Raw genomic sequence first — 15,254 nt, 5'->3', positions numbered from 1 at the left:
CATGAAATTTCACGCTCTACCTAATTTATGTGAATTAAATTAATGCCGACGACAATAAAAGATCTTTTGTGATCGTTTAGTGTGAATTTGATAAGTTGCTCGCGTACCACCTGGAAGACCTTCGTGTACCACTAGTGGTACGCGTACCATAGTTTGGGAACCACTGCGTTACAGAATACTCTGCAGCAGATTTGACAAGCAAGCTTTGTCTTGAATAAACCGTTCGCAAAGCTTGACATTGCGACAGGCGTAATGAACCGCGACCGCGAAACCAGCAAAACTTTCAGGCAAGATTTCTCATGCTTATATATTTTTTCAAGGCAGTACACGAGCACACAACGTAATTAAAACTGAACCCTCTTGCGCTAATAACACGACGCTTATATAACGACGAGGTGCCAGTAGGATAAAACTCGCACGGTAACGCAATTAAAAGATAAAAACACGAAAATGTGAAACGACAAAGGCAATGAAATAGAAACGATAAAACAGGTTATGTATCAAGCAGTGTTGGTGGTGAATAGAACATCAATTACTAAATTTTGTTACATTACAATTCTTGCTGATTTTTTTCGATAAATTTTCTTTCACAAAGTGAACGGCTACACGTATATATTGCAGAGTGCTCATGTGTATGAAAGTCTCCCATCAGAAGAAAAATACTTTTTGCATATTTTACACGAAAACGGATTTTTGTTTCGAACACTTGAAATTTGACTTCCTTCGTTGAAAGGAAAACGAAATGATTTCTCAGACATCGAACTGATGTACATTTTCATAAGACGATTTAAACAGGCTGCCGTTAAAAAAATTTTCCTTACAAATTACGTACATATGCTATTTTACAGTGACGACAATTGCTCAATGTATCTCGGAAGGGGCCAATTTCTCTTCACTAGAATCATTCTGAATCGCCATTCCAGGAGTATCACAGCGGGATGACTTCGTAGTATATGGATTGTTGCATGGCTTACTATAATTAAAACGAGTGCCACAAATTAACCGGCGAGAATGTTCGTTACATGTCGCTTTAAATTGCATTTATGTTTGATCAGTAATCCACAGACTGCTGATTGACTTTCGCTAAAACTTTCGTTTTTAAGTCCAAACCTTCCACTGCAGATGGCAGACTGCACCAGGGGTGTGTGCTCTCACCTCTTCTTTTCATAGTTTACATGAACTGGATATACAGGCACAGCCTTGGCGAAGAGCGTGTCATGGTTGGAAGCAGTGGGATCGGTCATTTGCTGTTTGCAGATAAACTAGTTTTTTCTGGCTTCTTTCGAACCTGATCTTCAACATGCACTCGATCGTTTTGCAACTGTTTGCAATGACTCCGGAATGAAAATAAGCATAGAGAAAACTGAGGTACACTGTCTTTCAAGATACCCTGATCAGTGCTCGCTGCAAGTGTGCGGAGAAACACTGTACCAGGTGGAGAAGTTCAAGTATCTGGGAGTGCAACTCACGAATGATGGAAGGCAGAACACTGAATTAGACACCCGAATTGGCAAACCAAGTGCAGTCATGCATGAGCTTCAACGTTCGGTCGTCATGAAGCGAGAGGTTTCCAAGACCGCAAAGCTCTCAATTTATAAGTCAGTTTTCCTTCAATTCTCACCTATATGGTCATGAGTCTTGGATAATGACTGAAAGAGTGCCCTCACGGGTGCAGGCTTCAGAAATGGGATTTTTAAGAAGGGCTTGTGGTGTAACACCACTAGATCAAATGCGTAGCACCAAAATCCGTAAATATCTAAGTGTTGAGCCCCTATGTACTTCTTCGAATTGAGGGGTCCAAATTACGATAGTTTGGCCATGCCACCAGAATGCCTCAGGAAAGAATTGCAAACCAAGTCATGTTTCCCACAACAACCGGTAAAAGACCAACGTGTCGACCAAGAACAAGGTGGTACAACTACATCACTTTAAATCACTGACCTGCCCTGGTCACGACTATAGGTATTCTTTTAACCGAACTGACAGAGGTGGCGAAAGATCGCGAACTGTTCCGGGTGCTCCTAGAGCCGTTTGCACCCCACGACCCTTCTGAGAGGAAAAAGAGCGTTTCGAAAAGAGAGAGAGTACATTGATACTTGATTTGCTGAGACACTAGTCAACGAATTGGGAATATATAGCAAATTCTGCATATAATATACAGTACACCATAGCAAATTGTAGATACTGCAATATGTCTTGATGCAAAATAAAAACGAGTAAGCCCGTTTAAAGGAGTACATATATAGTGATTATCAACTAAACAGAACAGACGGCTATCTTCTAATTTTCTTCGATCGATTATATCATTGTTCAGGAGCGTCGTGTTATTGTGGTTAGGTTGTGAGGAGGAGACGAGAAGTTACCACGCCTTGTGGTTCCTCTTGGCTTGAACTCATCCATTTCTGTTTAAACTGGATACGGTTGTATTTTGTGTAATATCGTGCACTTTTTATAACAATGTAGTTAACCCGCTAAAAGCCTAGGTTATATGTAATTGTCAATTATCATTTAGTTTCATAAAGAGTTCTGTCAAATACGATTGTAGAAAGGTAAGGCAGGTTAAATCTTTGTCTCGATCAGATCGAAATTGCTGGTTGGGCAAGGTCTTTTTTCTTTTGTTTTTCACCAGATTCCGTGACACAATAACAACGGCTGGTAGATAACAACCTAACGATTTTAAGTTGCGCATTAATTTATAATATTTTGAAAACAATTTATCACGTAGACTAAACTTATCTATATAATCGAATTAAACTTTAAGTATAAGAACATTGAAAGCAAACTTAACCCTTTCATCTTCAAACTGCCCGCCACATTTTGCGGAAGTGGTTGATCGCGTGTTTCAGGTAAGAAAATGTTTAATGCAACGGAGAGAACTATCACAACCGCCATTCCAATACATGGAGCAGCAACTTCACCATTTTCTCCTTTACAAGAGCAAAATATCGTACATTCAAAATTATATTTTCTAACTTCAGAGTCAGACAATCTCATAGATAAGTTAGAAGTCACCAGAAAACCTGCATGCAGCACATATGGGGAAATAATTCCTCCGATTCTGGCGCAAGCAGCACAGACTCCCATCACCGTTTGCCTTGTAGGTGTTGGAAAGAATTCTACATGATAAAAAAAAATAATCGCAAAACCGAGGCTTGACGTCAACCTGCCACACATGGAAAGAGCGAGAACCAAGTATGAATTCCCTATAAAATTACGATATTAATTACGAGATTATAGTAACTTAATGCTTCTGTTCATTTATGGTTTTTATCAGAAACATTTGTAGATTTACTGGTTTTTCATTCACAGATAAAACAGTTAATAGTTTTGTAACTGGTAAACAAATCAAAAAATAAGGTAAATATTTTTAATGCCATTTACAGATCGCTGCCAAAGGCGTTAAAGCAATTCCCGCAGCGCAGCACGCCATTGTTATCATGTAGGATTTTCTGCGTCCAAATGAATCGACAATGACGTAAAATAAAACAAGAGCCACTAGCTCCATGGCACCACTTATCGCCACATTCACGAAACGGTCTCCACTCAGGTTGTTAACGTTGAGAATGATGACGTAGTAAGACATGCTTACAACACACCTGGAGAACACAACCTCCCTTTAATAACTGTTTAATTTTTGTCCACTGAGACTAAAGTTTGTTGTTGACTATGCGATCGTTCCCAATTTTTTGTCAAAACGTTTTTTCTACATGTCAAATTTTGCAATATCAGTAGCCAATATATAGCATTATAAAATTTGTTTTATTTGAAACGTTTTATTACACTTACTATTGTAATTTTAGCAACAACATATCTTAATTACCATGAAAGACAGGCAATCAGAAGTCGCCCTATCATTGTACTATTTATCACGAGCTCCAAGCCTGCCTTAAAGCATGATGGCAGGGCCTTCTCAGTTTCAGATGGAAGAAGTTGTTTGATTTCTTCTTTGGTTTTTTTCTTCTGTTTGTTAATCCTGGAAATTTTTTGAAGTACTCTCTCAAGCTCTTCTTCTTTCCCTTTAGCAGCCAACCAAACTGGACTTTCATCAATTAACCTGGAATATTTGAAGCCAGAAATGAACATATTCTTGCATTGATATAAGATTGAAACATGTTATAAGTAACAGTGCGATTTATTCTGTTAAGGGCCTCATGTGCTCGTAAACAAACATTGCCATTTATCGATTGAATGATTGGTTAATTGCATGCAATTCAGCAGATGCTTCCTGAGTTTGGGGATGAATGCATGAATATAAACTGCTTGAATATATTGTACCAATTCCGAAGCAACACTCTCCTGCACACGAACAACATTGAACTAAATAGTCTTACCAAAAGTAAGGAACGTAGGGAATTCCAACCAATCCCATAAAACCCATAAACCAACGCCAGTTACGAGCAAAGTACATTATGGGCCCAAGTAACATATTTCCAACTCCGATTCCAGCGCCCAAAGCAAAATAACTGAATGATCGAAATTTCGGAGGAACAAACTCGGAAGCTATATAATTGGTTTAATACAAAAAACACTATTTAAGTTTTCACCAAATACCATACTACTTCAAAGTCTTTGTAACTTCTTCTGTATGCTACTGAGCTTTATTGATACTACAAGGCTAATGCACTACAAACTAGCTTCATGGTAGCGATAACTTAAACCCAGCAAAGTTGCAGCAGAGTAATTCACAAGACCAGTCCATCCGCCCAGAAAAACCACGATTCCATATAGAACTGGTGTTGTGACGAAACTTGTTGCAAATGAGACAACAAATTGTAGTAAGGTGAACAACAAGAATACCACTCTACGACCAAACCTGTATAGTATATGGTAGGCTATATACAATGCTTTTGTAAATATCACTTAGCCTATAGGAATGGCAAAGCTCGATATAAATTTCTTGTTTATTGTTTTTAGTCCATACCAGTCTGAGATGATTCCTCCACATATTCCACCAATCATCATTCCCATCATATATAAAGAAACGAAAAATGGTCTTTGCCATGCTTGATCACAAACTAATCCAAACTGTAAAAAAAATTAGCCATTTTATATAACTGTTCACGACATAATTCTAAGTGCAGTAACTAAAAATTCTCAGTTATATTTGGTATGGTACATGGTATTATAATCTTTATCCTCAAACTTCACAAAGTCTTTGCACGACTTAATCTCAATGATGATTCCTCATTGCTCGAGCCCCGGTTACCGAGCAGTCGTTGTGTAAGCCTCGATTGCCAAACATAATTTTGAGGGAAAGAATTTGTTTGTATTGTATTGCACGCATTTGGAACTGTTCATCAGGAGCACTTCACAGGAGCAAGTGTCGTTAATGCCTTGCCCAAAAGCATTGCAACATAAGCGCTAGCACTGGTTACCGAGCATGCATGGGCTGCATTATTGCAAGCCAAGCACTCTGACCACTTCGCGATCAAGCCGATTATAGGTAATTAAATCTAACATGTGAATTTTATTCCTTAGAAGTGTGACACCACATGCTGTTATGTATAAAACGTTTTTTGCTATAAATGGAATACTGTGGAATGTACCGTAAAATAGAACTTTGTACATACTTCAGTGACTGCACTAACTTCTACTCCTTCGAAGTAGAACTCTGAGCAGGCGACAATATCTTGGTATGGAAGTTCTTCCTTTGATTGCATAAGATCTCCTAAAGATAACTCGATGATGGAATAGACTAGTTTGTTTTACTGCTTGATTTAGTTTTAAATTTTCTATCGCGTTTTAAAATTGTTGCTATTTTTTCACAACCAGATGGCAAACTTTGTTAAATAATTTATTTAGTCTTCTGTGTTGTTGCAGTTTTCAAAAAAGGGACAAATTTAAATCAACCACAGACAATTTTGCGCTTAATTTACCAAAGACGAATAAGTGGGACAACTTTGTTTACCAAAACGTAGGCAGGCCTATACCCAGTCCACAATAAACATACTGTATGACTAAAAACTATAAGCCTATATACCTAAATCTAAGTAATAAAATGTCCCTTAATTCTTACTATGTTTCGAGAAATTTTGGAAAGGTTCCAACGACACATTGTATTGTGTGCAAGAGCTTCTTATCGTTGTTTCCGGCCCATTTAACTCAAAAGGAATTGTTAGATTTAAGAGATATTCATCCCATTGCTCAGCATAAGTATTACTCCAGTCACCTGGCACAGCCTTTTTACAAAGAAAAATACGTTGGGTAAAGAAATCAAACGTGTTACCTTAACAAACTATCCAGAAACTAAATATCAACGCCAAAGACAAAAATGATTTCAGTTTAGAAAGCCATTTATTTACCTCTTTATTTATGTTATTCACAATTGATGACACATCACATCTATAGGATGGAGTATACTGGTTGACCAAACTTTGCAGTATTGTAAAAGCATTTGGAATTGATGATAAGAAAAGAAGAAAGCAGAGTCGTTTTTCATAGTAACCAAAATTATTGCTTCCCAGAAGTTCTTTCAGATTCATTGTAAAAAGAAGTAACTTAATGCAGTGATAGAAGTAAGTTAGTAACATACAACAAACCTATTAACCTAATTACCTTATAACAAGTCGATCAGTAAACCAACCAAATAAATGCATGGTGCAACAAACCTGTTCAGCAATTTGAACTAAACCCTGCTGATGTCATTGTTGGCAGTAGTTTCTTGTTTTTTATCTATTACATACAGCATAGGACTGTCAACTGCCCTCTATTTTAAAAAAACTGTGTTTTATTCAGCTTTTTGGCCTATATTTTGCTACCAAATGTCAATTCTTTAAAAAGACTTTAGACTGACGAATGATTACATTTGTGCGTATGTTTTGCCGTACAATACATTTCTGATAAATGGGAAACGTTGAAAACGATCTTGCATTTCCGTTGTTATCGTTTTGCAGTAAACGGTATCATGTATCGTTTTGGTCATATTTCAGAGAGCCCGGTTCTTTGTGCTGAAATATGTTGAAAATGGTCGAACTGTCGAATTTTTCTGACATCTACAAAAACGTGTTGAGATCTCCTTCAATCCGCAAAACGTATTATATAAGAACGACATAAAAAATGACAAAGAAAATTTAAAAACTTAAGCTTAAAGCTAATTCCAGCAAGCTGTAGCCTAATTACGGTTTCCCGGACGCGTACACAAGTAGGGGGTGGTATTGTTCGTTATACTCATATAAGGTTCTGCATTAGAATTTCCTGGAAAATATACTGTAGATATTATGTGAATTTATCGTTTATTTTTCTTTATTCAGTATGAAGCAAGACTTAGCGTTAGCTGCTAACCTTGTGACAGCACACTAAGTAACGGAGACATACTCACAAACCAAGGACTTCCATAATACAACATACCATGCAAGACATCCAATACCTCGGTTATTGTAGGCTATAACCGATGAAATGAAAGATTACCACCGCCGGGTCACCAAACATAAAAATGATATTAAATGTAAAGATTATAGATACTTTGTTAATCTGGAATATACACTACGTGGAATCATTCTATAAAACCACACATCAACCACAGCGGCTTCTAAACTATTTTCGGTTTTACACATAGCTGTTAATGTTCAAGTTTCACATCCGTACATAAGAATTGTCCAAATAACACTTTTAGGTGTTTTGCTATATTCGGTATTGCCAGTGGTTGCTGATGTCGTACGGTAAAGTGGTATATTCATACAGAGTGGTAGACCTGTTTTTTCACCGTCTGATGGCGTGCGCATCCATAAATGCTGCAAACCTAATTACGTCTTTGGTTTGCAGCTGCCTCCGTTGAGCAGTCATGGAAATCGTTTTATTGTCGTTTCTTCTCTTGGGGTACAGTATTGTTATTGATTCAGCTTCTCGAATTATGTAATCTGACCTCCTGTTTTAAACTTTTTTGCGGTGATATATTTAACGAGGGATGGTAGATGAGGCGTCTGAGTGATAAGCCCGACCCTACCGTATGACAAGCAAAAAATCAGGAAAACCAGTCATGCGTGGCAATGACGAGGTTTACATTTCTTGATGGAAGGGCATTCTGATGAACTTGCTCTGTGGAAAAGAGGTTGGTTTTATTATCTTGTCCTTTATGTATCAGGCCACACCTTTTGCTGCTTGTAATACAGTTGAGAGACAGGGGAGCAAACTTAAACACGTCACAATACCGTTAAAAACACCCAATAATTTTTCAACACATTATTATTGATATTAATATCTAATATAAGCCTCAACTTGCAAGTTGTTGAAGTGTAAAGACCAATAAAATTTCAACAATCGTTTGACTCAAATTTAAACTGGGCCATGTGTGTGGTCAACTTAACAATACCCTTCTAGCTCGGATGAAAACTTTAATGATAAACCGAAAAGCGTTACGTCATATAATGGTATGATGCAAGCGGATTAGAAATCGATAGGTTCAAGTACGGAACTATTTGTTCGTTTGTGTAGAATGTATTATCAAAGGACTGAACGGCCTCATTTACTTCCTTAAAACGTATGTGTAGATCTAATAAATAACCTACCTTTAAATTCATTTCTCTGGCTTTTCTTCCGGCTAGCGAGTGAAAAAAACTCGTTTGTGCACTTTTTCTTTCTCGTAAATCTGATGCGTCGCTGGCGGCTGCCGCAATCTCAGCCTCTTTTTTTGTTTGAAATGGAATCCGAAGTGCGAAACTTTTAGCGGGGCTGAGAAATTTTCGAGCTACAGATGCTCCAGCGTATTGTGTGTCAGTCTTTTGTAATAGATTTACGCTTCAGATTATCCGATTTGTTCAGTGAATTAGTTTAGGTCAAGGGTTATGGCAGCAAATAAATGCCTTGCAACAATACACTGATTAACTTCAAGTGCGCAAGGTAAGGTCTAGAGCTGCTAAAAATTGTTTGTTTGATTTTTATTTCTTGAACTTATGTTTGCACAGTATATGTTTTCATTTTAATGTCATTATATTGAAGGTGATTGGTGATAAAAAGATTTGGTGATAGCTAAGAAGGTTATAAGGTGTTTGGCATGTTTATGAGAAAGATGATTGTCGGAGTTTCGCTTATCCAACAAAAATCGACAATAGGTCGTCAAATTTCATTTCTTTTTGCATGCTTGGTATTCAATGTCGGATTGACTTGGCATCCAGCAAATGGGATTTCGTTAGGGCATCGACATCATCACAGGCGAAACAGAATATCTCATACCGTAAATGCATCAACGCAAACTTTGGACATTGGCATTGACATCAAAGCAAGTATTGAAGATCCTCTCTTGTCAATTCTTCCAGTATCTGCAGATACTGGCACAACCAACGAAGATTTTGTTCACGTCAAGCACAGGCATCATATCAAACGGTAATGGATGTTAAACAGAAATAGGATTCTGTTCTTGGTGTTTTTGAATCGATCATTCAATCTTATACATGGTATACTTAAACATGTTATACTTTTTCGAGTTCGTGAATAACGTTGGTTTACTGCAATCGAATTTTGAGTTGTAATTTATCATAATCGTTCTATCATTTGTGATCATCTTTGTTTATGCAGACATCCTTTGCTCTTTGATTGGACGACCACTTCGTGCGGAGTTTGCGATCCCGACAGGTGTGAAGCGCCACCGGAAAATTGTCCAAGTGGTTTGATTCGGGATTCGTGTGACTGCTGTTACGTTTGTGGAAACCTGGAGGATTCCTCGTGTGATTTGCCCGGGGAGCCATTTCGGTAATGGCTGTTATTTTATAGTTACACAGGTGTGCTATGTACGAATGAGCTTAGTGCTATTTATTATACCACTTCAGTTGCGTTTTTATGTTTTGGTTTCATTATAAACCGATTTTGCAATTTTTGTTGCAAAGATTTGGAGAGTGCGGAAAGGGACTAGTTTGCTCCCCGATATCAAGCTCCGAAATACGCTTACGTGAAGCAGCAGCCTACTGCACCTGTGCGGACACCACTGTGATATGTGGCAATGATGGCAGAACCTATTCTAATCCGTGTCGCTTCAAACGAGCGAGTGGACGAAATTCTTCCTTGGAAAGAATACACAAAGGCCCCTGTTTAGCAGGTACTTTTTGCGTAATTTTAAATCCTGGCAGATAGTTACAGAGAATACTTGTAAAACGTTTACTTGACTCAGTGCCAGTGTTATAATCTCTTAAGCTTCAGCCATATAACAGCTAAGAAGAACCAAATTTGGCAATGATAGTGTCTATGAACAAGACTATACAATGTCATGTAAAGGCTTCAGTAATGCTACTTAAAGCGTGAGTCATCTTTCAAGAATTTGCCAAAGAGTTTTCACATGCCATAGCAGCAATTAAACCATTAGACAACATTCTGAAACGGCTTACAACAAGATATATTTTACACCAGTTAGATGGCACGTTGAAACCCATCAATATTTGGTTTACAGTAGGTTGTTATGTCGCTTAAATTCCGGTTAAATAAGTTCAAACTTGTTACCTTTTGATAAACTTGGCATCGATATCACTTAATTAGATTAAGTTGATTTACGAAAAGCAGCTAATAGTAATGGGAACTTCAAGCCGCGTGCAAGTTCTGAAATGTCTGCTAAGTGCCCAACCCTTTCAAATTAGACACGGTTCCGTCCGAGGGCGTAGACAGTAGACACGCTTGCCTTCCACGCCGGCAAACTGTTTCTTGTGGCAAATTCTTCCACTTGCGATAAGGTCGATAAAGAGTTGAGATGATCAGACATATTTCTAAGCAGGCCTAATAAATTAACGAACTGTGCGCTTCTTGTAACACTACAACCAACTCGGTTGATTTTCTGGTTAACGCCCACTGCAATTTACGTATATGTGTAAACCGAATGTTATTACATGGAGTTGGCATCTACAAATGATGCCTTACGGATATTTTTGCGTCCTGCGATAAAAATCTTGTAAAGACATATAATAATTTAATAGACAAGAATTTTCGTTTAGCATTTCCATTTAGTATCCAAAACTTTTTGCCACTTCTCCCAGGTATCATTTGACGTCAATCTAAGCGATTAGGGTGAAAATGTATATACGATACGTTCAACCAAATTTCAATGGTGCGCATCACACTGCTGATTGAATGACGTGCTTTGAATCTCTGTCTGCACAGGAAATCTTTAAGATCTTTATACGCATCTTTATCTTTATCGATAAAGATCTGCTGTTTGATAGATTTATCGGTTTGAGTTATGTGCGAAGTGCTAGTGCATTTAAGCGTGTCTTTGGCGGGTTTGTTGTTGGTCAAAACAACGCATACAAATTTCAATGTTTTGGCATTTTAATAAGCACGGTATACTCGGTATGCAAAGCATTTCAAGCTCAGGCTTTGCCCTATTTCTATCGGTAGGTGACGTTTTCTAAACACTTAACCACCTGAGCACCTATTGTGTCTTGCGATGATGCCATCGTTAACCCTTGTGCAAATGCCCATGTCCTGTCAGACTTTGGTAAGATTAGATGACGCCTATTTCTCTCAAGTGGTCACTTAATTGACGCTAAACGTTGCTGTTAAATCTTAAACTAAGCTTTTTTTAAATAGATATATACAGGCTAGGTACGTTATTATCTTTGCAGCACCGCAGGTGTAAACGTACGTTAGTCAACCATTTTTATTCCAGAATTGCGCCTCAATTCCTAAGTACTGTCTTGGGTGCTATGCAATGCACTTAGCCAAGTGATTATTTAAACTTGTACATTATTCACGTTATGAGTGATACGTTCATGAGCGTCGGACCGTGAAACCACATATATAGTTATAAGATTCTATCATGTTGAGTGCTGAGTTTATTACTGTTGTGTCAATACCATATGGTTGTTTGAGTCAACTTTTTTATTGAATAAACCACATCATCGATTACCATTTACGTAACTAAATATTGGTTACCATAGTGCTAGTTTTTGATGCGTTTGAAGTACGGTATAGTGTTAACGTTCGTTATAGTATTCACAATACTAAACCTTGCCAAAATGTCCCATGTAATCTTCTTCTATGTTTACACGATACATTGGATCGAGGTTATCGAGATTAAGTTATAAGATTCTTAAACGGTTTTAAAGATCTTATTGAAGTTCAGTTTGTTTGCTGCAGTACTTCTATTTAGTTCTTTACTATCACACCGTCTTAAAACGTCACGATAAAGAATCTATAGCTAAGTGTCCGTCATAATTGTGTTCTTATTGTGTAGTAAGAGATTTAATGCATTGTACTTTGGCGAAAGATAAATAGCTGCAAGTACACAAAGTTTTGTATAAAAGCGACTTCTTTGATTTCACGCCGCATTGCTAAAGGTCACTCAAATTGCAAAAATACAAAACAAAACGAGGTTTTGTAATTTAGGTATATAAGTTCAAGTATAGATCAATGATTTCACGACCGCAAACTTTGCGTGCTGACATTCTCCTTGCATGTTAGGTTGACCCCAGTAACGTCGTGCAATGACCGAAAATATGTTCAACACCCAGCAAAGCTCAGGCGTAACTCACATAAGGTCTTAATGGTCCACTTTCTCTTTTTAGCACCGCGGGTGGAGATACCTCCCATGAACCAGACTGCAGAAACTGGAAGCGCCGCGGTATTCAGTTGCTCTGTGTCAGGTTACCCTTTCGCGTGGTTTGAATGGTTCAGGAACGGCGAAAACATATTCCAGCCCGGTCTTACTGATGGCGTGGCCATGCAGGTATCTTCTATTTGAACGAACTGATAATAAATTAAGTGCGCTATCTGGTAATACACATCGAGTACTAATGTTTCAACTGTGCCGATTTTTAAGTTGCGCTCATATGTTGTTGTATCTTTAGTGACATTTTCACTTGTGTTTAAAAAATTGGCAGATCCGGGGCGGCCCCCTTAAATATCAAGTTACTACCTGGTTGGAGTTAGAGAAGATCGACAAATCGCATTCTGGTAGTTACACCTGCATAGCAGAAAACCAGTACGGAGCTGCAAACGCAACTGCAACTCTTGAAGTTATTCCAGGTAACTATACGCCACGATTACACCCTAAAGATTAGGCAACGGCAAATACAGAACAAACAAATGCCCGCTCTCAATTGGTAACTTGTATATATAGAGAATAGATTGTACATAACTTTGCTTAACATGGCTTAAGCGCTTAAAAAGCGTTATCTGTGATTCTGTGTATTTAGTATTTAGGTGATATTTTGGGTGAGTTTATGAGTTTTGATGTTTTAGGTTTGGTGTTTGAGTGATTTATAGGCTACTTAAAAGTAGCAAAAGTTTTCCTTCATTGTTTTAAAAGCCAAGCCAAGTGCGATGACAATATAGTTGCTTGTTGTATAACTGGCTAGTGGGCTTATACCCTGGCAACATTTAAATTTTCTTACATAAACATTCCATTGTTCTTTTTATTTAGGCGAGTTTGACGAAACGAACCATTACGTATATCGCGGAAAACATTATGCCTTTGTTGAGGATGCGGAAGAAAAAGGAACTGCCAAGCCCTCCGCACAAATGCGTTACACAGCCTCATATTTGCAATCTCACAGGTTGCCTGGTAAATAAACAAGTGAATTCATTAATTATTTCCATTTACGTGTTGAACTACAGGCTTAGCAGTTGTAACCTGTAACTTGTAGCATGAATCAGTCCTATTATACAGAAATTTTATGTTTAGAAGTAGCTGGACCTCAAACGATGCACCAGTCTGGACATTACACACACGAAGAAAGGACAGATTTGCTGAGTACACGCCTAAACGCAAAGGCTGATTTTGATCGTGTAAGACAAAAAGATAATGATCTAAGCAACTCAATCGAAAAACTTTATGTTAAAGCCTTGAAAAAATTGGTGGAGCCAAAAGATTTCAAAGACATATTTTTTGACGACGATGATTTTTCGGAAGGTTCTGGAAATAATGAAAATTTGATGCATTAATACAATTTTTATAAATTGTGCTGAGGTCACAAGTTGTCATCGCGTAAAGCACTTACATGTAGAGATGCAGCCACTGTTTTTGTTTTTTCTTTTTTGGCAAAGTATCTGTCCTTTTATCTTCAACATACTTTTATGGCTTAGCAATCGTTTTGTATAAGTTAATTGATCCACATTTCGCACTACGTGAACAATATTGTACTTAGTAATAATTATATACAATATATGTCTCATTATCTTTATCTATTTCATGTATCAAAAATGCGTTCCAAGTTTTCTTAAATGAAGCTAATTTGCTGCTCATATGGACTAATGCCATTTTAGCATTACTTATACCATATGTCCCAATGAAAGAAAATGCTCATCTATTTTAAAGTCTGTTTGCCTGTTTAGTTTTTGCGGTGTTGCTATTTTGTAAACAACTCTATGAGTGTTTGTTTTATTTTGTTGACAACAGTAACTCGATTACGCAAATGAGGCTTTTGATGAGAGAACAACTCTATTCTGTTCTATAGAAATACGGTTTTCAGAAAGTTATTCAACCTTGTGTATGTGAGTTAGTTAGCTACCAGACAACTCCAATCGTAAACCACCACTGAATTAAATTTTGCTCAGCCGCTTATAAATTTCTGTAACCTGATAGCTCGTATGAGAACGTCTGTTGCCTGCAACGCTATGTAGATCTAAGACGGAAATGTGCCGATACCTCGTGGGCGTTACAAAGTCTTCCGGTCGGATTAAGTTTTAAAATTAAGAATAAACAAAACTGTGTTAATATTGAGCAAATTGCTTGTAGCAGTTATTAGATAAAGATGAAAATACATATATACGATATGAATTCTAAACTTAAGTGGTATTCTTGTCTATGCAGGACACGGCTATTTAGCGATCTAGTATGCGTACGTAATTGTTTTATCCAAGCATGAAGGTAGGTAGAACAAGGTAACCAAGCCGATTTGGCAAACTAGTAGAAATATGGATGATGTGCATATAGTTGGATATAGATCTTTATTCAATATACTTACTCGATTAAATTGCCAGAGCTAAATCAGTTTGGCTAATCGCTAATGTATTACGGTATAGTGCTAGTAGCCATTTCATCCGTTTACTCACAGAAGTCACAGTGAGATCATGTGAAGGCTGAACAGCCTACATTTATTTGTGGCACACATTCCGGTAAAAGTATTGATGGACAAGACAATAACTTTTGAAATAATCGCTTCAAGTACGATATATTAGCTGTTAAAAAAACAGCAGCAATCAACATGCGCTAGAATTATTCTGTAATTATTACCTCATATATTATATGAACCAACATACTTTCTGAAAAACAAGAGATTTTGTAAGAAAGTGTTATGGATGGCGCTTAACTTGCTCTCTGTAGACCACTCTAGATT

At 37.5% G+C, this 15,254-nt stretch overlaps 2 protein-coding genes across 3 annotated transcripts; one reads left to right on the top strand and one right to left on the bottom strand.

The window, feature by feature from the left end:
• Window positions 1–408: 408 nt before the first annotated feature.
• Window positions 409–6,699, bottom strand: LOC143459834 (organic cation/carnitine transporter 2-like). The gene is made up of 11 exons (XM_076957131.1): window positions 6,303–6,699; window positions 6,017–6,179; window positions 5,571–5,668; window positions 4,922–5,025; window positions 4,659–4,813; window positions 4,332–4,500; window positions 3,821–4,054; window positions 3,382–3,596; window positions 3,021–3,203; window positions 2,789–2,927; window positions 409–2,667 (listed from the first exon to the last, which is right to left on the bottom strand). The coding sequence occupies exons 1-11, from the start codon at window positions 6,528–6,530 to the stop codon at window positions 2,577–2,579; spliced, it is 1,779 nt and encodes a 592-aa protein (XP_076813246.1). The 5' UTR covers window positions 6,531–6,699; the 3' UTR covers window positions 409–2,576.
• A 1,939-nt stretch (window positions 6,700–8,638) lies between these two features.
• LOC143460954 (kazal-type serine protease inhibitor domain-containing protein 1-like) lies at window positions 8,639–14,354 on the top strand. 2 transcript variants are annotated; one of them, XM_076958657.1, is made up of 7 exons: window positions 8,639–9,318; window positions 9,511–9,684; window positions 9,819–10,027; window positions 12,483–12,643; window positions 12,798–12,942; window positions 13,340–13,480; window positions 13,604–14,354. In XM_076958657.1, exons 1-7 carry the CDS (start codon window positions 8,990–8,992, stop codon window positions 13,858–13,860), a joined length of 1,416 nt encoding a protein of 471 aa, XP_076814772.1. In that variant the 5' UTR covers window positions 8,639–8,989; the 3' UTR covers window positions 13,861–14,354. The 2 variants fall into 2 exon arrangements, with proteins under 2 accessions (XP_076814772.1, XP_076814771.1); XM_076958656.1 differs by having other exon boundaries at window positions 8,641–9,318; window positions 13,601–14,354.
• Window positions 14,355–15,254: the final 900 nt, after the last annotated feature.

This window comes from Clavelina lepadiformis, chromosome 5 (assembly GCF_947623445.1).
Source record: "Clavelina lepadiformis chromosome 5, kaClaLepa1.1, whole genome shotgun sequence".
NCBI lineage: Eukaryota > Metazoa > Chordata > Ascidiacea > Aplousobranchia > Clavelinidae > Clavelina > Clavelina lepadiformis.
Note: the sequence above shows the minus strand (reverse complement) of the source record. Positions and strands in the feature narration are given on the sequence as shown.